General features: G+C 46.5%; 1 protein-coding gene across 3 annotated transcripts in view; it reads left to right on the plus strand.

Moving 5' to 3' along the window:
• Positions 1–22,110, plus strand: part of INTS2 (integrator complex subunit 2) — a 305,765-nt gene that overhangs the window by 181,834 nt on the left and 101,821 nt on the right. For all 3 annotated transcript variants that reach the window (XM_085649420.1, XM_085649422.1, XM_085649421.1), the window contains exon 17: positions 13,739–13,903. In XM_085649420.1, the coding sequence (XP_085505546.1) occupies positions 13,739–13,903 (165 nt within the window). The remainder of the gene's footprint in view (positions 1–13,738; positions 13,904–22,110) is intronic.

Genomic DNA, 22,110 nt, shown 5'->3' on the forward strand with positions numbered 1-22,110 from the left:
ACTTCTTCTGCTCCTTCGTTGACGGAAACTATCTCGACGATGTCTATCACCTCTCCTATTCTGTCGACGAGGATTACTATCCTGTCAAAGAAGCCCGTCGTCGAGTGATCGTCGACGAAGTCCTTGTCGACGAAGCCAGCGTCGAAATCCAGGTCTACGACGATGCCGTCGACGAAGCCTTCATCGTCGACGAGAGAAGTGTAGACGAAGTTACAGTCCACCCCGTCGACGAGCGTCCTGTCGACGTCGGCCCCGTCGACGAAAATACCGTCGACGACGATAACTAAAAGCCTGTTCACAACGAAGGCATCAACTGAGAGCCCGTCGACGACGATGCCAGGGGATTTGCCTGTTCCGTCTGCGACACCTGCAATGCCACCCTCTCATTCCACTCCCATTTCTTCCAGGAGTTTTCAACTAAAAACTTTTCAAAGGCATGACTATAGCGATATATCACCGCTTACTCCCTCACATCTCCTGGAAACATATGTGCAGGATGAGGATGATGACTATGAGGATGACTAGGACGAAGGGCCCTTTGGAATAGCTCGCCATCCCTCCGAATTACACATCAAATGTCAGGATGACGATGACGAGGAGGAGGACAATTATCAAGAGCATTATTATCAGGAGGACATTGTCGTCCCGCATCATAAGACTTACTATAAGCAACCTCGTCAGAACGAGATGTCCCATCTGCCTCCAACTCTGATTAAGACCTGCAAGCCATGCTTGCAGATCACAGGCAGTGTTTTCCCCCACAACCAGTCATTCCGCAAGTTCCACCACCTGCGCCGCTTCCGGATCCTTTGCCCTTACCTGATGCTCCTTTTCCAACGCCTCAACTTCCAGATCCTCCACCAGACCCGCGTCAGGGTCAAGACTCAACCTCTGAAGAGGAATTTGAAGAGGGTGAACTACCAGATCCAGCAGATCCTTGGGATTCCTATATTATCCTATGCCTTCGCCACCCACCCCTCTACCATCTGATTCGCCCACAGAGGATATAGGGGGATTTCATAATCTCATGCAGCGGGCTGCGGCTAGGTTTCACTTGCCGGTTACCATTGAACAGTCTGACTGTTTTCTCCATGATCTTAAGAAGGAATCAAGGAAAGTCACAAGATCTGTCCCCATCATCGACTACATCTGGAAAGAAGGGGTCAAAATTATGAAAAATCCTGCATCCGTGCCAGCGGTGCTTCCGCGGATAGACAAGAAATACCGTGCTCCGGCCAATAGTCCATCCTGTCTCATTGGCCATCCTCGACCAGATTCGGTCATTTCACAGGCTGCCCAACAAAAATCTAAAAATTCGGCAGCACCTATTTCTTCACCGCCGGACAAGGAGGGGCGTCATCTAGATTTAATTGGCAAAAAAAATTCCACAATGGCCGCTGCTTCCATCAGAGCGGCTAACTCCCTAGCGATAATAGGGCGTTATGACCGCCAAATGTGGTCAGAAATGGCTGGCTTCATTGAGCTCATTCCGGAGGACAAGAAACAAGACGCTCGAAAAAATTTATTAGAAGGTGAGCGCGCAGCGTCCGAGACTATCGACAGCGCATTGGACATTGTTAATACCAATTTTCGCCAGTTGGCTGGTGCAGCTGTACTCAGACGCCAGGGTTGGCTTAAGGCCACCACTTTCAGACCAGAAGTGCAGACAAAGATATTGGATATGGCCTATGATGGCGAATCGTTGTTTTGGAAACATATAGATGACGCGCTCCAAGCAATAAAGACTGATACCAATACCGCAAGATCCTTGGGTTCCTTGCAGTACAACCGCGGTACCTTCAGAGGTGCAAGAGGGCGTGGTTTTTCTTCTAGAGGAGGGTATCAAACCCAGCAGACTAGGTACCAGCCCCAATATAGACAATCTTATCAGTCGTCGTACAGACAATCCAACACATCTGGTTTCTCTCGTCAAGGCGGACGAAAAAGGTTGCAAAATCAAGGACGAGACACCGCAAGGAAGCAGTGATTTCTGCAGGGCGCCTTCCACTCCCCTTCCCCTCCCTGTGGGTGCGAAAATTTCGGCATTTGTGGACAAGTGGCAGGAAATTACATCGGACCAATGGGTTCTGGACCTGGTAAACAACGGTCATACCTTGGAGTTTGTCACCAAGCCACCCACCACCCCACCCAAGGGACCCCCTCCCCCTCGTCTTCACTTATTGTTCAAAGAAGCTTTAACTATGCTCCTCAAGAATGCAATCGAGAAGGTTCCCGGACTTCAAAAGGGGACGGGTTTCTATTCCCGCTTTTTTCACATCAAAAAGAAATCAGGGGAATGGCGTCCGATCTTAGACCTTCGCAACCTGAACAGATTCCTCAAGAAGCAGGGATTTCGCATGGTCACACTGGCAGAAATTGTAGGTTGTCTCAACAAGGGAGATTTTATGGATTCTCTGGATATGGAAGACGCTTACTTTCACATCCCAATACATCCGAAGCATCGCAAGTATCTTCGCTTCACCGTGGCTGGCGCCCATTATCAGTCCAAAGTGCTCCCGTTTGGGTTAAAATCGGCTCCAAGGATCTTTACAAAGTGTCTAGCTCCTGTGGCAGCAGCGTTACGATCTTGGGGAATCCAAGTGTTCCCGTATTTGGACGATTGGTTACTCAAAGGTCCTTCGGAAAGCGCAGTCAAGACTGCTGTGACAACGTCTTTTCGTCTGTTCCACTCTCTGGGGCTGACTGTGAACAGGAGCACATCTCAGTTACGCCCAATGCAGGTCCTTCCATTCCTCGGAGCTCTGCTGGATACCGTCCAGTGCAGGGCATTCTTATCTCACGAACGGCAGGTTCGTCTTCAAAAGCTGGCAATCCTGATTTCCAGAAGAAAGACAGTTTCTGTTCGCATGTTCGCGTCACTCCTGGGGATGTGCTCTTCTGCAATAAACCTTGACCCTTTGGCACGACTTCGGATGAGACCCCTGCAAGAGGAGCTACACCTTCAGTGGCAACAGGCTGTGGGTTCCTTCGACGACATCCCCAGAGTCACACCACGCATGAAGAGCGCTCTGCGTTGGTGGTCCCAGATACCCAACCTAGCAAAAGGACTCACTTTCATACAGGAGGTTCCAGAATTTGTCCTCACTACGGATGCCTCTATGGAAGGATGGGGAGGTCATCTCCAAGATTTACAGATAATGGGGAAGTGGTCTCTAGAGTACAAGAAACAGCACATCAACAGCCTGGAATTGCGAGCAATTTTCCTGTCTCTGCAAGCGATCCTTCCAAGGATTGCAGGTTCTTCGGTACTGGTTCGGACCGACAATACCACCAGCATGTTTTACATGAACAAGCAAGGAGGGACAAGATCAGCAACTTTATCCAGAGAGGCTCAAGAGTTGTGGGAAGGGGCCACACTCCACAACATAACCCTCAGAGCAGAACATGTCAGAGGTCTCTGCAATACATTAGCGGACACGCTCAGCAGGTCCCAATCGGACTGCCACGAATGGGAACTAGAGCAGGCTCAAGTGCTCCGGGTATTCAGAGCTTGGTGCACGCCGGCACTGGATTTGTTCGCAACAAAAGAAAACAAGAAATGCTGTTATTACGCCAGCAGATACCCTCAACAGGAATGCCCTGTCCATGCGATGGTCAGGGATTTGTGCTTACGCTTTTCCCCCTGATGCCTCTAATCCCGAGAGTCATACGCAAAATGAAGTTGGAGGACTGCCGTCTCATCCTGATTGCACCCAGATGGCCACGCCAGTACTGGTTTCAAGAGCTTCTGCTATTATCCCAGGACCAGCCGATCAGTCTTCTTCCGACGCCCGCAATGCTGTCGAGGAACAGAGGTCAGGTACTCCACCCGGACCCTCAGTCTCTACATTTACACGCATGGCTCCTGATTTCTTAGAATTCAAGGACCTGGACATCCCTCAGGACTGTCGGGACATCCTGACAAAATCACGAGCTCACAGCACAATTAAAACTTACTGTCTAAAATGGAGATGTTTTTGCTGTTGGTGCGAAGCTAACCTCATTCACACGGTGGAAGCTCCTGCGGAACAGATCCTCCCTTATTTGTTACATCTGGTAAGATCTGGACTCTTTCTCTTCAGTGAAAGTCCATTTAGCCGCACTTTCAGATTCAGAAAGGGTGCTCATCTATCTTCTCTGTGTTCGTCCTCTTTAATCAAGCAATTCATGAAAGGACTTTTTCTGGAGTTTCCTCCGGTCAGGCTTCCTCCACCGGAGTGGGAACTCAACACGGTCTTAATGCAATTAATGAAACATCCATTTGAACCTATCCACAAGGCTGAACTCACATTCCTTACATGGAAGGTTGCTTTACTTCTGGCTGGCTCTAACGTCAGCTAGAAGGGTGAGTGAAATTCAGGCTTTCACTGTAAAGGAACCATTTCTACACTTCACTCAAGACTACGTGCACCTCCGAACTATCCGACATTCATCCCTAAAGTACCGTCAGTTTAATCTTAATGAACCTGTAAAGTTAAAGACTTTCTTTCCAAACCCATGTACTCCAGTTGAACGAGCCTTACATTCTCTTGATATCAAGAGATGTCTAAAATGTTATCTTCAAAAGACAAGGGGCCATATGTAGGTAAATGATATTTACCGATTCTTAAATACCGAATTTTACCGATTCGGTATTTATGAATCGGTAAATGTAATGTAGGTAAATTATTACCGATTCGGTAAATATCGGTATTTAAGAATCGGTATTTACCGAATCGGTAATAATGCATCCCTTCCCATTCATTCCTATGGGCCTGGAGGCCCATAGGAATGAATGGGAAGCCAGTTGCCATTACCGATTCGGTAAATACCGAATCGGTAATAGGGGAGCCATTATCATGGGTGGCAGGGTGTCACATTGACACCCTGTTGCACCCCTGATTCGTGCATGTTATAGTTATTTGAACTAACTATAACGGGGGAATTTCAATGTTTTTTTACGAGTGAAATGTCCAGCTAACTATAACATGTGTGAAACCTATGGTTTTTTAAGTGAATTATATATGCATTGGGATGACATTTGGGATTTAGCTGCTGCCTGCCAAAGAATAAAGTGGTTTACTTACACGTCGTGTGTGGGGTCTTCAAGCTCTGAGCGTTTTCGATTGGATATATAGTGGCCTGCTCTGGCCACGAAGACTCCCCACTGCAGACTGATGCAGATCTGTGTACTCGCACTGTCGGGTGCACAACAAGAACGACGTTACACCTTTGTGAGGCACAAGCGAAGCAGCGGATCTCTTTCACCTGTAACAGCGACCCGATGGATTGTTACTACTGGAGGGAGAAGTAGAGCCTTTTTCCACTACGGATTTGACTGAACCAAACAACAATGACCAGAATGCACCAAGGCACACGCCCAGGGGGGCGGGACTATGTCAATAAAACCGCGAGTGCACAACGTGAAAGGCTGTTCTCCACCATTGCCGAAGCCAGTGAAAAAGGGAATGACTCCTGAAACGCGTATGGCGTTAAACGGCGAAGAATGCGCTGGGATGACATTTGGGATTTAGCTGCTGCCTGCCAAAGAATAAAGTGGTTTACTTGCACGTCGTGTGTGGGGTCTTCAAGCTCTGAGCGTTTTCGATTGGAGATTATATATATATATATATATATACCACAAGGAATCGCCTCACCAACCGCACAGCATTCCAGCGCGAAAGACGAACACGGACCCAGAGTAAGTACTTAGTGGTTTTTATTGAATCAAAAACCCAGTAGCTGCCATGACGCGTTTCGGCCTTCCAGAGGCCTTGATCACATGACGCTGTCTTGTGAAGCCAGAGTTTTTAAAGTGCAAGTGCAAAGGTTAATCATGACATCATCACAATAGATATAGAAAACATACTATATAAAATACATTCGTACAAATGCGCAAACAGTTAAATGCATTAATTCATCGTGTGATTCATATTACAATAAATTCTAAAGCCGCAAATAACAGTCAAATGCTTTCAAAACACATGTGTGCTGGCCAAAGAAATTTAAAATTTCATGATTAATGAGACATACTGTGTAGCACAATTCGATCTGATAAATCAATCTAAAATTTGTAGCTTAAATCGGTTACACCAGAGAACTCCCTGGTAACCAATGCCTACACAGAAAAAGCCAAAGCTAATAATAACTGGATCAATCCGGTTAAACTCAATCATAATCTTGCCTCCAATCAATCAAGACATAAGCAAAACAATTTTGAAAACCCATGCATAAAAGAGAATGCGCAAAGTGATGGTCTGATCAATCTAAAAAATACATATATACAATGTTATTCATTGTGAAAGTGCTAACAAATATAGAGGAGGGGACATAAGAAAGAAAATTAACAACAAATTAACAACAAATTTGTGAACTACATAACAGCTAGATGGATAAAGCTGTCGGGTGCACAACAAGAACGACGTTACACCTTTGTGAGGCACAAGCGAAGCAGCGGATCTCTTTCACCTGTAACAGCGACCCGATGGATTGTTACTACTGGAGGGAGAAGTAGAGCCTTTTTCCACTACGGATTTGACTGAACCAAACAACAATGACCAGAATGCACCAAGGCACACGCCCAGGGGGGCGGGACTATGTCAATAAAACCGCGAGTGCACAACGTGAAAGGCTGTTCTCCACCATTGCCGAAGCCAGTGAAAAAGGGAATGACTCCTGAAACGCGTATGGCGTTAAACGGCGAAGAATGCGCTGGGATGACATTTGGGATTTAGCTGCTGCCTGCCAAAGAATAAAGTGGTTTACTTGCACGTCGTGTGTGGGGTCTTCAAGCTCTGAGCGTTTTCGATTGGAGATTATATATATATATATATATATATATATATATATATATATATATATCTTCTATCATGACAATGACATTTCTACGATAATGACATGTTTCATTTCGAATGTTATTACACTGCATGTTGCTTTTCCGTGTGTAGCTTGCATGTTTTGAATTTTAAAGTGTTTTTTTCTTATACCTCTTGTTGACAAGTTGTGGATGCAATTGGGATTGTATCAGCACTAGCCTCCCACCATCCGCAAACGACTGTATACTTGGTATACTGCTTGCTATTCTGATTCAGGCATGTGAATCTATGAAAGATACCCCAATACTGGATAAGAAAACAGGTTACTTACCTGTAACTACAGTTATCCAGTATTAGTATCTTTCATAGATTCACATGCACCCACGCTCCTCCCAGTAGAGTCATTTCTCCATGTTTTGGGACATTTACTTCCCACTTTTGCTAGGAAAATCTGAGGAGATCTGGCTCAGCTGAGAGGGTTCTTTAAGGGTGCTGATGTCTGATTGGTTGGTACCAATTCTTTGGTTCTTTTTGCATAATGTGGTAGATAGGCTGCTAAGATCTAGGCCTTAGGCCGTTTCTTTGGGCCTACTACTACTACTAACACTTTTGGCACTACTTTTTTATTTACTGTGGGACTCCCTCCTCGGCGACGGGGAATGATTCAGGCATGTGAATCTATGAAAGATACCAATACTGGATAACTGTAGTTACAGGTAAGTAACTTGTTTTCTTTTGTGGTAGTGTGGGTGAGCAGTTAGGCTTATCAGAGAGCAGTGCTAAGCATTAGTTGTATACACACATGAAGAAATTATTACACTCACTTGATGACTAAATCCGAGACCAATGGTTTGTAAAAATATTACTTTTAGTATATTTATTTTATAGAACCAAAGATACTTTGTTATATGTAAATACATTTTGCAATATCCATGACTATCAGTGTAAAAAGTGATTTTTTTTCAACAATACAATGTTATCCTATGCAGGCCTCAAAATATACTAAAAATGTTACTAGACCTTTAGGTCTAGTGACTTAAATAATCTACTCGACAAAATTATAATGCTCGCCTTCCTGGTTTCCCGCCGCTGACCCCGCAGTCCCGCCTCTCCTCCCTGCCCATTGGCCACCCAGCCTCCCCTCCCTCCCGGCTCCTTACTTAAGGTGACCGCGGCGGGCTGGTCAGTGTGACCCCTGTGCCCCACACAGACGGTCGCTCACCTCGCACTGCTGCTGCCTGTCGCCTACCTGCTGGTGCCGATCCCGCTCACGCCGCTCCCTCCTCACCTGCGCTGACCTCTGCTTCACGCCGCTCTCCTCCTGCTGCTGCTGGCCACTCTCCTCGCCTCCTCTCCGCCGCCGCTGCCCCGGTCACTCGCCTTCCTGGTTTCCCGCCGCTGACCCCGCAGTCCCGCCTCTCCTCCCTGCCCATTGGCCACCCAGCCTCCCGCCTCCCAGCGGACCCTCCCTCCCGGCTCCTTACTTATGACGCCCCCCCAGCGACCGCGCAGCGGACGCGCGCAGCGGGAGCGCCGACTGAGCGCCGAAGGTGCGCCAAAGGTAAGCCCGTCTGCGCCCGTCCGCGCCTGGACCGCGCCCAGCGCCAGACCCCCTGGCCCCCGCGCCCGCCAGCCCCCCCGCAGAACCTACGACTTCGCTACGCTCATCGCACTCAAAACCGCCCGAGCCCCCGGATGCTACCGAGCGTCCCCACGACGCACCCATGGACCCTCCGTCTGCCGATCCTGCAACTTCTCCTGCCTCCGAACAAGCACCACGCCCACCAAGACGGACAACAGCAACCACCTCAAGTGCATCCTGATCAACACCCGCTCCATCCACAGACACCCCGTGGAACTCTGGATCCTCCTCGACACCGCATCTCCAGACGTCGCCTTCCTCACGGAAACCTGGATGAACGACTCCTCAGCCCCCGACATCGCCATAGCCATCCCGGACGGCTACAAGATCATCAGGAGGAATCGCAACAACCAGACCGGAGGTGGCATCGCCATCGCTCACAAAAGCACCATTCGCATCTCGACTGACTCCACCGACGCATTCAACACCGCCGAATACCTGCACTTCCAGATCCACACCGACCCCAAGACTACCCTCAGAGGCACCCTCATCTACAGACCCCCGGGACCACGCGCACAGTTCTGCGAAGACATCACGGACTTCATCAGCCTTCACGCCCTCCCCTCCACCGACTACATCCTCCTCGGAGACCTCAACTTCCACCTGGAGAACAACAACGACCGCAACACGACCACCCTGCTGGACAACCTCGCCAACCTCGAACTCCAGCAACTGGTCAACACCCCCACCCACTACGCTGGCCACACGCTCGACCCCCTCTTCTCATCCAGCAAGCACATCACCTTCAGCCACTGCACCGGACTCCACTGGACTGACCACAGCTGCGTCCACTTCAGCTTCAAGAAGAACATGGTCCACCACCACCCGAAGCAGGTTCCCCACAGAAACTGGAGCAAGATCACCGTCGACCAGCTCACCACCTCCCTCAGCCAGAACCCACCGGTCACGACAACGGACCCCAACACAGCAGCCCTCGACCTCACGCAATGGCTGACCTCCTGTGCCAACGACCTCGCCCAACTGATGAACCCACTTACCAGGCCCAGAAGCAAGAAGGTCCCCTGGTTCACCGACGAACTCAAGGACTCCAAGAAGGCCTGCCGCACCCTCGAGAAGGCCTGGCTCCTCGACAAGACCACCGACATGACCGCCCTCAAACTCGCCACCCGCAGATATCACCAGCTCATCCGCACCACCAAGAAGAAATCTTTGAAGGAACGACTAGACAAGAACGCCCATGACAGCAAGGAGCTCTTCAACATCGTCAAGGAGTTCTCCAACCCCAGCACCGGCAACAACGACATCACTCCCTCGCAGGACCTCTGCGACTCCCTCGCCTCGTACTTCCACCGCAAGATCGCCGACATCCACAACAGTTTTGGCGCTCCACCCCCGCACCCGTCGACCGAACCTACGCACCCCGCCGCTATCCTCCAGACATGGACCAAAGTGACCCTCGAAAACACGACACGCATGATGAACACCATCCACTCCGGATCTCCGACCGACCCATGCCCCCACCATGTCTTCAACAAGGCCGCCTCTACCATCGCACCCCACCTCCGAGACATCATCAACGCCTCCTTCGACACAGCCACCTTCCCGGAGAGCTGGAAGCACTCCGAGCTCAGCGCACTACTGAAGAAACCAACTGCGGACCCGACCGACCTCAAGAACTTCCGCCCTATCTCGCTCCTTCCATTCCCTGCCAAAATCATCGAGAAGGTCGTCAACAAGCAGCTGGCCGCCTTCCTCGAGACGAACGGATCCCTCGACCCATCGCAATCCGGATTCAGAGCCAACCACAGCACCGAGACCGCCCTCATCGCAGCCACCGACGACATCCGAGCCCTGCTCGACAAAGGTGAAACAGCGGCACTCATCCTCCTTGACCTCTCCGCAGCATTTTACACTGTCTGCCACCGCACCCTAGTCCAACGCCTCAACGACACCGGCATCCAGGGGATTGCTCTGGAATGGATCATCTCATACCTCTCCGGCAGAACACAGAGAGTACGCCTCCCTCTGTTCCGCTCTGAGGCCACCGAAGTCATCTGCGGCGTCCCGCAAGGATCATCGCTCAGCCCCACTCTCTTCAACATCTACATGAAACCCCTCGCTGCCATCGCACGCCAACACAACCTCAACATCATTTCCTACGCCGATGACACCCAGCTGATTCTCTCCCTCACCAGAGACCCTGACACCGCCAAAGCCGACCTACACGAAGGGATGAAAGATGTCGCCGAATGGATGAACATCAGCCGCCTGAAGTTGAACACGGACAAGACAGAAGTCCTCATCCTGGGACCGTCGCCCTCCGCATGGGACGACTCCTGGTGGCCCCCGGCCCTGGGCACCGCACCCAAGCCAACGGACCACGCACGCAACTTTGCCGTCATCCTGGACTCCTCCCTATCGATGACCAGACAAGTCAACGCCGTCTCCTCATCTTGCTTCCACAACCTCCGCATGCTCCGCAAGATCTTCAGATGGATCCCGACCGAGACCAGGAAGAATGTCACCCAGGCCCTCGTCACCAGCAGACTAGACTACGGAAACACCCTCTACGCCGGTACAACAGCCAAGCTTCAGAAAAGACTTCAGCGTATCCAGAACGCCTCCGCCCGTCTCATCCTGGACGCCCCCCGACGCAGCCACATCTCGAGCCACCTGAGAGACCTGCACTGGCTCCCTGTCAACAAGAGGATCACGTGCAGACTCCTCACCCACGCACACAAATCCCTCCACGACCTGGGCCCAAGGTACCTCAACGACCGCCTGACCTTCTACACGCCCACCCGACAGCTACGATCCGCGAACCTCGCCCTCGCCGTCGTCCCTCGCATCCAGAGAGCCACCGCCGGAGGAAGATCCTTCTCCTACCTGGCGGCTAAGACATGGAACTCCCTGCCCGTCCACCTGCGGCTGACCCAGGACCACCTCGCCTTCAGCAAACAGCTCAAGACCTGGCTGTTCGAGCAGTAGCAGACCCCCTCCCCCAAGCGCCTTGAGACCCTTCCGGGTGAGTAGTGCGCGATATAAATTCCTTGATTGATTGATTGACCCCTAAATTGGTTTTAAATCATGTGATCCTGGGCAAGTATTTTAATTCATTGAGACGACATTTTCTTCTTTATCACATACGAGAGCACCTTTAAATACATGAGTTCAGCATGTCTGCTGTACAGAAAACTATTTTGTTTGATTTAATAAACTAAACATTAACTCCATATAGAATACACATCTAGCCACATAAAGGATACACATGACCACTGACTTGCCACTTAGTTCCTTAACTGCATTGTCATCAGGGTGGTGGCAGAAATGTTTCTTCAATCGTGTGTAAAAACTATCATTTTTAATAAAAATATAACTAAAGCATAAAGTAGCAACACATTGTAATTTGCATTCCGCAGATTTTACAATGAAATGGCTACAGAATTTGTCACTGACGTGGTTATAAAATTATATAGTGTACAATGTTTGGAAATAAAGTGTGCAAATATTTGTCATCACCAAGTAAGGTATCCTGATTTACTTTGCTCCTATTTAAATCTTTGTTTGCATCTCACTTCTGAATTATAAAAAGGGTTTTTTTCATAATTCCAGTTATATTTTGAAATCTTGTACTATTCATTTACATGTTGTTGGAGGAAAATAAATTACATTTTACATCCTTTTGTTTCACAATTCCTGTCAGCTCACTTGACAAAACCCATTAACTGTGATAAATAAGTGAAAGAAAAGTTAAAATCATTTTCCAGGAATAGAAAGGCAACAATTAGTAAAAAGTCAAACTGACATTTGACCTCTGTCCTTCAGTAGTCAGCAAATGTGTCAAGATAAAAACATGATTTAAAGGCGTCTTAATTGCTCATTCGCTTTCTGAATGAACAGAACACCTGTTTCTTTCAGCTTAAGTTTACTCGACCATGAGGTCGAGTGAGTGCTAAAAATAGCTCGACCTGATAAAATCTCACTAGCAATTGCGAATGGATTTTTCGAGGCCTGCTATGGGAGGAAACAGTTTCGACTTGTACTCGTGATCAACCTGTCAATTCAGCAGGTTACTGAGCCCGCCGGTCCACCGAGGAAGCCCGCATTGGGAACTGTAAGTTATAGGTACTAATGACCAGTAACGATTAGGAAGAAGGGTGAGTCCCTTACCTACCCTCATAAGGTGCTTAATTACCCACCTCACATTTTGCATAGGTCCTGAAGAAAGCCCCCGACCCGCTAGGGCAGACAGCATGCTGAAACATGTCGACCACCCACATGGACAGCAAGGTGCTATAGAACAGTAACATTTCTATAAGCCCACCGCCCTGGTTTTTAACCTTGCCTCCTCTCCAACCGAATAAAGTTTCTTTGGGAAGGAACGGTAGGCAATTTTAACTCACCTCACTTCACTTCATATTATCACTGATCACTACTGTAATCACCAGTTGGTCTACCTCCAGTTGGAGGAAAGCATATTGTCAAAAAAAGACCCGATGATGATGCTTTCACGTTCTATGAGAAGCGGAGAATCAAGATATACCGCTCCATCACTCCTGTACGTGAATGAGGGTTTTTTAAGTTGGTCAACACATCTGACCCTGCTTGTAATACAGGTACAAGGAATGTATGCTCTTATGACGCATTCTTTTTCCCCGCAGGGAATCACAACGCGGTCGTTACAATGACCACGTTGTGATTCCGCCTACCATTACTCCGCAAGTCGGAACAACGACTTTCGGAGGGGGGGCGCTGGATGTTGGAATAGTATAATTTACTATTCCAACTCCAGTCTGTGCGGACAATAGGGAAGGTGTTGGATTTTAAATCCAACACCTCCCCCCACCCTCCGCAAGTCGTTGTTTCGACTTGCGGAGTAATGGTATGCGGAATCACAACGCGGTCGTTGTAACGACCGCATTGTGATTCCCTGCGGGGAAAAAGATTTGTGGTAAACGTTGTTTACCGGTACAAGTGATCCATTCTCCCTTTGATTACTTACCTTTGTCAGGAAACCAAATTAATCTCAGCTTCTTTCTCCCTCCTTTGATTATATACTACCTAAAGTAGTAGACTTAATACAAAGTGTAAACTTATTCAAAAGTGTAACTTACTTTTATGAATCGGGCCCTGTATTTAGAGATTCATGTGGTGAATTGAAAGGTTTAAGCTTGTGGTGGTCTTGCCTACTTCTATTTTCTAAAATTAAAGCAATCCAGATTTGAGTTATGTACAACTGATGACTCGCTTATCTTGAATAGGAGTCAGTATGTATGAACCAACAATGGAATTGTCAAGAAACTGTATTTCTAAGTAAAATAAAATGTGCCGTGTGTTTTAGGGTTACATTCTGCTTTATTGCGGCTTCTTGCAACTAACTACCCCCATCTGTGTATCGTGGAAGACTGGGTATGTGAGGAAGAAATAACTGGGACAGACACATTGCTCCGAAGGATGCTGCTGACGAACAGTGCCAAAAACCACTCCCCCAAGCAGCTTCAGGATGGTAAAATCCCTTTTCTCTGTCTCAGAAAACGTTCATTAGCCCAGTGTTATGGGCAGTTGTGACCTGCTGAAATAACTCCCTTTAGTGTAATGTATATGTGTGCCTTACTTATTACCAGTGTACTTAATCTTTAAATTCAGCCATATTACCAAATCATTGTAATGAGATGTGTTGATTTCATCATTGTAATTGTGGCTGACTGAATCGAAATGTCAGTATGGAAAAAGAAGAAAGTTTTATAGGTGTTTCAGAATACCTGGGGGAAATGGTAATTCCGATGTAGAACTAGTAAAATATTTTATATACATCATTTTTAAAATTAGATATCATCGAACATTAACAGTTTCTAACATTAACTCTGATAGATAGGCCTATTTGGCAGACGTTAAAGGTATTTCGGCATGGACAACCCATTACTCATCATCTTGGTATCCTGTAAAGGGATTGATAACAGTTATATATTTAATGTCTCACTTCTCTTGCTAGGCATAATTCTAAGGCCTTATGTTACTTGAGGGAGACATGCTTTCCGTCCATTTAAATTGCACAGCCAGTTTGGGGAGCGGAGCCATCTGGGCTCAAGTTGTCCATGTTTTCTTGGAATTTGGTTAGAGCTCCACTCTTTTGTTGCCCTGCTCAGCCTCAGAGACTGTTTTAGGCCGGGGTATGGTGGTTGGCGAGGCATACTGGTGACAGAATACACCGACTTGCTTGGATGGCCTGTGTACTTTCCGGCAGACCTCACCTGCTACTAGAGCATGCTGGCTTTATCAGATTCAAAGAGTGTATAGTGTCAGCAGAGATGGGCTCTGTAGTGCCGCTTTGGCCTTGTGTGGGGCTAAGCCGGCTGATCTGTGTGGCCTAACTTGGTAGAATATGCTGCACCATATTCAGAACTGGATAAAACTTTTCCTAAAAATGCTGCCATTTATAGACTTTGAGTGACCCTCCCTGAGGTTGTATCAGTCTTATTCCCACCAGCGCCCACTACATCTGTATTGATATTAGGATGGTATGGACAATCACATGCACACCTCTCACTTTCCTTCATGTCATTCCGTGCAAAGTGCAGCTGCTGAATTGCGGCAACACACGAAGAGCAGCTTGCTGCTCACACACTCAACACTAAAATAGTTTCCACACAGGCCAAATTCAATCTTTCAACGAGAAATGGCCATACTCAAAAGCTCAAGTGGTTCTTGTCTCACCCTTCTTCACCACTTGTTCAAGCACAGCGACATACGACTAGATAAGAGATAAGGGCTGTACTCTGGTCATTGCTCATGATACCAAAACCCTCCCACTGAGGCCAAACTACAAATCTGCACCATTTTAACCATGCATAACCTGTGGAGTGGCATACAACCAGTCTGTCAAAGTCTCTTCAGTGCTAAATACATTTAACTACCAAACAATACCTGGGTCCAGTGTGGTGCTGTGAATCATCAGAATAAAAGCAAACCACAAACTTGTACCTAAAAGGTACACTACAAAATGAGAGAAAAAGTGGCTCAATAACCACAAGAGATTTTTGTTGCAGGTCCATGGATTTTATTTTTTATGTGTACAAAAAAATAAGCGATAGAGAAAGACAGACAGACAAGCAGATTTAGGCTCTTCTCCGTTTCCTCAGCCAATATGTTTTATGTGTATACAGGCTCCTAGTACTGTAGTGTTAAATGTGCTTAATAAAACCTCGAATTCCTTTCTCTTTTTACCAGCAGTGTCAGTTTTGCACTCTGTTATGTTGCTGCTGATTTCAGCGTATTAGGATAGGAATCGGTGCTACCAGTTGATTTTGAATTGAACATGGCACAAGATAAACTGACTTGGCCCCCAGCCAGAGTTCTCCTTTAACACTATGAGGAGATATTTTGCTGTAATCAGTAATTCTGGCTGGTATTGTCCTGTGATTTGATGGAGATCTCAAGTATTCCCCCTAGAATGGGGAATAGTCCCCATACTTGCTAATTACTAAGCCCTATTACACCGGTTTCCAACTATTCTGAGGAACTTAACTTTGATTTTTACCACATGTTCAGAGCATGAAGTCCATATCTGCATGTAGGGACCTGTGCATGTCCAGGAAGCTGGGCTTTGGTCCATTAGGCCTGCAGGGCATCTTAGGGGTTGCCGAGGCTGTGTATTCTCTGCGTCCCGTGTAGTAGCTGGGTGGGTCTGACTGTGCCTCTTTCCGCTGCCCCTCACCTAGCCACAATTTTTCCAGGCACGGATGTGCTCCCAGTAATTTCAGGACCATAAACACTGGACCACTTGGAGTTGCCACCATGACTGGCAACTCATAATGGGGGCGTTAATGTGCGTACTTTTGGAGTAATTATTTTGTCTTACGCAAAAATCTTGGGGTGAGGTATCTGTAACCTCTTCTTGAAACTTTCAACCTTCCTGCGCTAGGGAAGACTGGACTTAAAGGCAAAGTAGGCACAGATGGTGTTAAGCACCAGAAACTTTGAATGATCAGGAGCTACTATATCCAAATAGTTTCAGGTTGTTATTTTAAAATCTATGCAGGTACTGGATTTTGTACCCCCAATGCAGTCAGTTGAACGACTACAGTGTAGTTCTTTAGGGTTATCCTCAGCTTTCCATAGAACACTTGATCATCAAACAGTCATTCTTCCGATAAACAACATTGCATTGAAAACAATTTAAAATGCTTTGGGTCTGATATAGCACAGTTTTACATTCTCAGTGGATCATCAAAGTGATGAATAATCTCCCAGTTCAGTCACTCTTTTTCGCAACAATGTTGTGGCAAGGGTAAGTGCCTGGCTCCACCTCCCTCCTTGGCCTTGATAAATTCTGTAACGGTTGGGCCCAGTTACATTGAAAGAATTCCTGAATTCATTTATTCCACCTGGGTTTGCAAAATAGTTATTTTTCTGAACTTCGTACACCAAGAATGTTGTCATGCAGCACTCCTAAATAAAGAGAGTGGACATTACTGTTCCAGCTATGAATTGCTGAGTCTGTGTGCTTTTCGGGCACGGTTCAAGAGAAAATTCCTTAATGCCAACATTCTGAGAGAGGTTTCAGATTTATCCTTCGATAGTAAAGCTTTACTCACACATTAGACTAACGAAGCCTAGTAGCATCTAAATATTTGAGTTACATCACACCAAAGGCTTCTCCCTGGACTAAAAGCAGATTTCTGCTAATGCATATTCCTGATGAATGTTGTTGTATCTGTCTTGAATGGCTTATTTGCTCCCCCTCAGCAGTTCAGAATTGGGAAGCGGCAATTGTCATTGTCCATCCTAAGCCAGACAGGACATATCACATTGTATTGCCCAATTTCACTGATTTAGTGCAAAAATACCATGGCAAGATCCTCTTGAATAGCCTGCAAAAGGCATACTAACATGCTCAAGCTAAATTGTGGTTACATATGGGTTTATGGAGCAGTGCTCTAAGGCTTTCTTTGGTTAGAGCTAAATACAACAACTCCTACTGATGAGACTCACTTGTTATTCACTCAGAAGAGAGCATTTAGCCTAGGGAGATACAGACAAATATGAGGTCAATCCCATTCTGACCCATCATGGAAAGCTTATGTTCGAGGCACATGTGCTGTAGATACACATGCTTTTGTGTACTCCTGCCATCTAGTGTTGGGTCCGGATGTTTGCAAGTTGTTTTTCCTTGAAGAAATCTTTTCCAGTCACGAGGCAAAGTGACTCCTCTTTTCGGTGATAATGCGCATGGGCATCGACTCGATTGTTAGATTGCTTTTTTTCGCCATCGGGTTTGGATGTGTATTGCTGCTTTCCGATTCAAAACAGTCACTCGGGATCCCTTTGGTGTGCAATTCACCATTCTCATTGTTACTGTTTTCGATCGCGTTTCCAAACTTCTGCGTGTCGAAAAACTTCTAAAATCTTTCATATCCAATACAAAACTCTAACCACGGCCATCGGGACTAGCTCGTCTCCTCTTTCCACTCAAAGATCCAGCATGAAACTGACACCATTCCCTTTCTGTCCTAGGTGCCATTCCAAATACCCAAGCACCCACCTTCATAAAGTTTGTAACCTTTATCCCCGGAGCATAAAGAGGAAGACTGCAACGAGTGTCGGTCGTTCCGTTCCAAAAAGTCTCTTACAGACTGTTGTGCATGGCACAGAGACATGCAGCGACTAACTATCTAGCAGACCCCTGATATCTTCGGCGAAGATGTCGAGCAAGAAGTGATGGAGGCGTCGGCAGTAGAAGAGGAAGAGACCTTTTCCGTCCAGGACTCCTATTCAGAGTTGGAGATCGAGCTGGAGTCCCATGACTGTCCATCTGGACAGGGTGCGTGAGTAACAAAGCCCCTTTGCCCACCAAATCCACTCCAACTAAGTCAAAGACTATTGGGTCACCACTGCCATCAGGCCAAGGTAGGAACCAAGACTTTGATTCCTATGCCCCGCCTTCCGGCTCGGCACCGAAACAGAAAGTCGAGCCTTCCGGTTCGGGCCCGAACCGAGATGACACCTCTTTGATGCCGAAACAGTCGGCTTTGAAACATAAAAGGGACAAATCCAACTCTGCACTGAAAATGTTGGCACCGAAAGAGAAGGCTGCTCCTCTAAAGGCACTGGAGCTGATACTAGAGAAAATGAAACAAAGATGGATCAGAAACAGAAGAAAATACATATTAATCCTCAGACTGGGTACATTACAACTAAGCCAGTGGTACCACCTGCCAAAATGAAAATAGACACTGATTACAGAATCCATCTAAAGAAGAAAAAGGGCATAGCTACCAGTCCTATTAACATTCCTCAAACCACTCCACCCTCTTCACCAGTACCTCTTATACCTACCAGCTTCAGACCCTTCACATATTACACCTCCGGGGTCTCCTGATATAAATCCTGATATAGGAGATGATGAGGACAATGATAATAAACCACTACCTGACCCGTGGGATAATTTGAATATAGACCCACCAGGGGAGACAGATCCCGATCTATATCCAGCTAAACCTTTCCCTGCTGATGATAATAATACATATCAGGAGCTAATTGCTAGAGCAGCCACTTATCATGGGATCACCTTACAGAAAGAGGACTTAGAGGAGGATTTCCTTTTTGAAACTTTAGGGAACACACGCAGAACATTTCAATCCTTGCCTATGTTAAAAGGTATGATGAGGCATGCAGACGACATTTTAAAGGATCCTTTTAGGGCATGTATCCTAACACCTAGGGGGGAAAGAATATAAACCCCCTCCATCTGACCCAGTATTTATTAAAGATCAGTTTCCTTTAGATCCGTTAGTAGTTTCCCATGCCCGTAAAAGGGCAAATTCACAAACCTTCGGGGAGGCACCACTTCTTGATAAAGAATCAAAATTAATAGATGCTTCCGGAAAAAGAGTAGCCGCTCAATAAGCCAATCATTGGCGCATAGCTAACACTCAAGGGCTGTTGGCCAGGTATGATAGGGCACACTGGGATGAGATGGAAGAATTATTGCAATATCTCCCAGAAGAACACCACAAAAAGGGGCAAGAAGTAGTGCAAGAAGGCATGCTCCTTTCCAATTCATCTATTAGATGTGCTTTAGATACCCCTGATACTGCAGATAGAGGAGTCAATACCAGCATTGTGCTAAGGAGACATGCATGGATCAGGAATTTCTGGTTTCAAACCAGAAGTTCAGAAAACTATCCTTAATGCACCATTTGATAAAGAGCATCTTTTTGGGCCTCAGGCCAATCGTTAGAAAAGATGAAAAATGGCACAGAAGTGGCAAAATCAATGATAGCACTTCAGTCTCTGTCTTCTAGAGGTTCCTTTTGTCACTCCTTCTACAGAGGGGGCTCTAAAACTAATACCACAGACGCCACCCCGTCTTTGTCTAAAACACAGACTCCATTTCCCCCCTCTAGAGGATTCTATAGAAGTGGATATAGAGGTAACAACTTTAAAGGAAGAGGTAGAGGTACACCGTCACGTACCTCCCCATCCACTAACAAACCGTGACTAGATATCACTGCTTTCCGAACATTAAACACCTGTCGGGGGAAGATTACATCAGTTTCTTCCCATTTGGCAATCAACAACAACAGACAAATGAGTTGGGACATTAGCCAACATGGTTATTGCCTTGAGCTCACAAGCAACCCTCCCAACATTCCATCTCGTATTCACAAACTGTCTTTAGAACGCAAACATCTGCTTAAACAAGAAGTACAAGCTCTTCTAACAAAAAGAGCTATGAAACTCGGCCCATTACAATAACAAGGAACAGGAGTATATTCACTATATTTCCTAATTCCCAAAAAGGACGGTTCGTTAAGTTCAATATTGGCTCTCAGGCCTTTAAACCTCTACATATTATCAGAACGCTTCTATATGGTCACTGTACAAGTACTTCCACTTTTGCAGCAAGGCGACTTCATGTCAACACTAGAATTAAAGGACGCATACTTTCATTTACCCATTCACCCAGCACATCACAAATACCTCAGATGTGTGATAGGAAAACATCATTATCTGTCCAAAGTACTTCCATTCGGAGTAACCACTGCACCCAGAGTGTTCACCAAATGCCTAGCAGTAATAACAGCACATCTAAGAAAACAACAAATACATGTCTTCCCAAACTTTGACAATTGGCTCATAAAAGCCAACACACATCATAAGTGTGTGCAACACTCAAATCACCATAAATCTTCTACATCAATTAGGATTTACAGTCAATATGCAAAAATCCCATCTTCAACCCAGTCAGATACAACCATATCTAGGGGCCATTCTAAACACTCAAATGGCTCTAGCATATCCCAATGCAGCCAGGATTCACAATTTTCAAACATTGTTACTACAGTTTCGAAACAGCCACTATCTCTCAGCCAGAACTTTCATGCAGTTACTAGGAATAATGGCCTCATGCATTGCCATAGTGCCTCATGCAAGACTAAACATTTGTCCTCTACAAGAATGCTTGGCACGTCAGTGGAATCAATCACAGGGTCAGCTAACAGATCTAGTGTTGGTAGACAACCGCACTCATCACTCTCTACAGAGGTGGAACTCACAAATTTTATCAAGAGGGCGGCCCTTTATCGACCCTATTCCACAATTCGTGCTCACAACAACCGCATTGGGGTGCACATTTACAACCTGTAACAGTTCAGAGTCTTTGGAACACCAAACAACTGAATTATCACATCAACCACCTAGAACTGAAAGCAGTTCAACTAGTGTTAAAAGAATTTCTTCCTCACCTAGTAGACAAAGTTGTCTTAATCTGAACGGACAATATGACAATTTACTATTTACAAAAACAGGGGGGGGGGGGGAGTGCTCTCTCGGGCAATTCATCACAAAATCCAGCTCCTGGCAGATCACCTTCCAGGCACGGACAGCATTTTTGCCGATCTCCTCAGCAGGATGAAACAACAAATACAGGAATGGGACCTTCACCTACAAGTTCTCCTTCTGTACTTTCACACATGGAGATTTCCACAAATGGACTACTTTGCCACAGCAGAGAACTCAAAATGCCCAGACTTTGCCTCAGGTTACCACACCCTCTATCCAAAGGCAGTGCCCTATGGATCAACTGGTCAGGGATATTTGCTTACACTTTTCCGCCTCTCCCTCCTTCCATTTCTGGTTCGGAAACTCAGGCAGACTTCTCTCACACTGATTCTTGCAGCTCCCACATGGGCTCGTCAGCCATGGGTCACCACACTATTGAAACTATTAGAATTTACACATCAGAAGCTTCGCATAACGTCAAACTTTAACACACAGAACCATGGAGAAATCAGACATCCAAATCCCAAGGACCTCAACCTAGCGATTTGGCTCCTAAAATCATAGTTTGGTTACCTAAACCTACCACCAGATTGTATGACAATTCTTTAAGAAGCAAGGAAACCTACCACTAGAGCATGTTATTGTGAGAAAGTGCCCTCTTTCTGCATGGTATGCCCCACCTTTTGCTGAATTGCTGATGTTCTTTGACTGAGTGTGCCCTGGGCTCCTGCTAATCAGGTACCCAGGGCCTATGTTCCTTCCCTAAAATTGCATTGAAGCCTAAACCCAATTGGCTTCCCTCGCCACAAGTAGGTCCTGGGTAAATGGTACTAGGGAAGGCCCCTAGGGGCTGCAGAACTTATTGTGCCACCCTTAGAGGCCCTGCACCTTTTCACTCACACACTGTCTTTGCAGGCTGCGTGTCTTCAT

The sequence above is a fragment of the Triturus cristatus genome, chromosome 3_2, assembly GCF_964204655.1.
Source record: "Triturus cristatus chromosome 3_2, aTriCri1.1, whole genome shotgun sequence".
NCBI classification, from domain to species: Eukaryota; Metazoa; Chordata; class Amphibia; order Caudata; family Salamandridae; genus Triturus; species Triturus cristatus.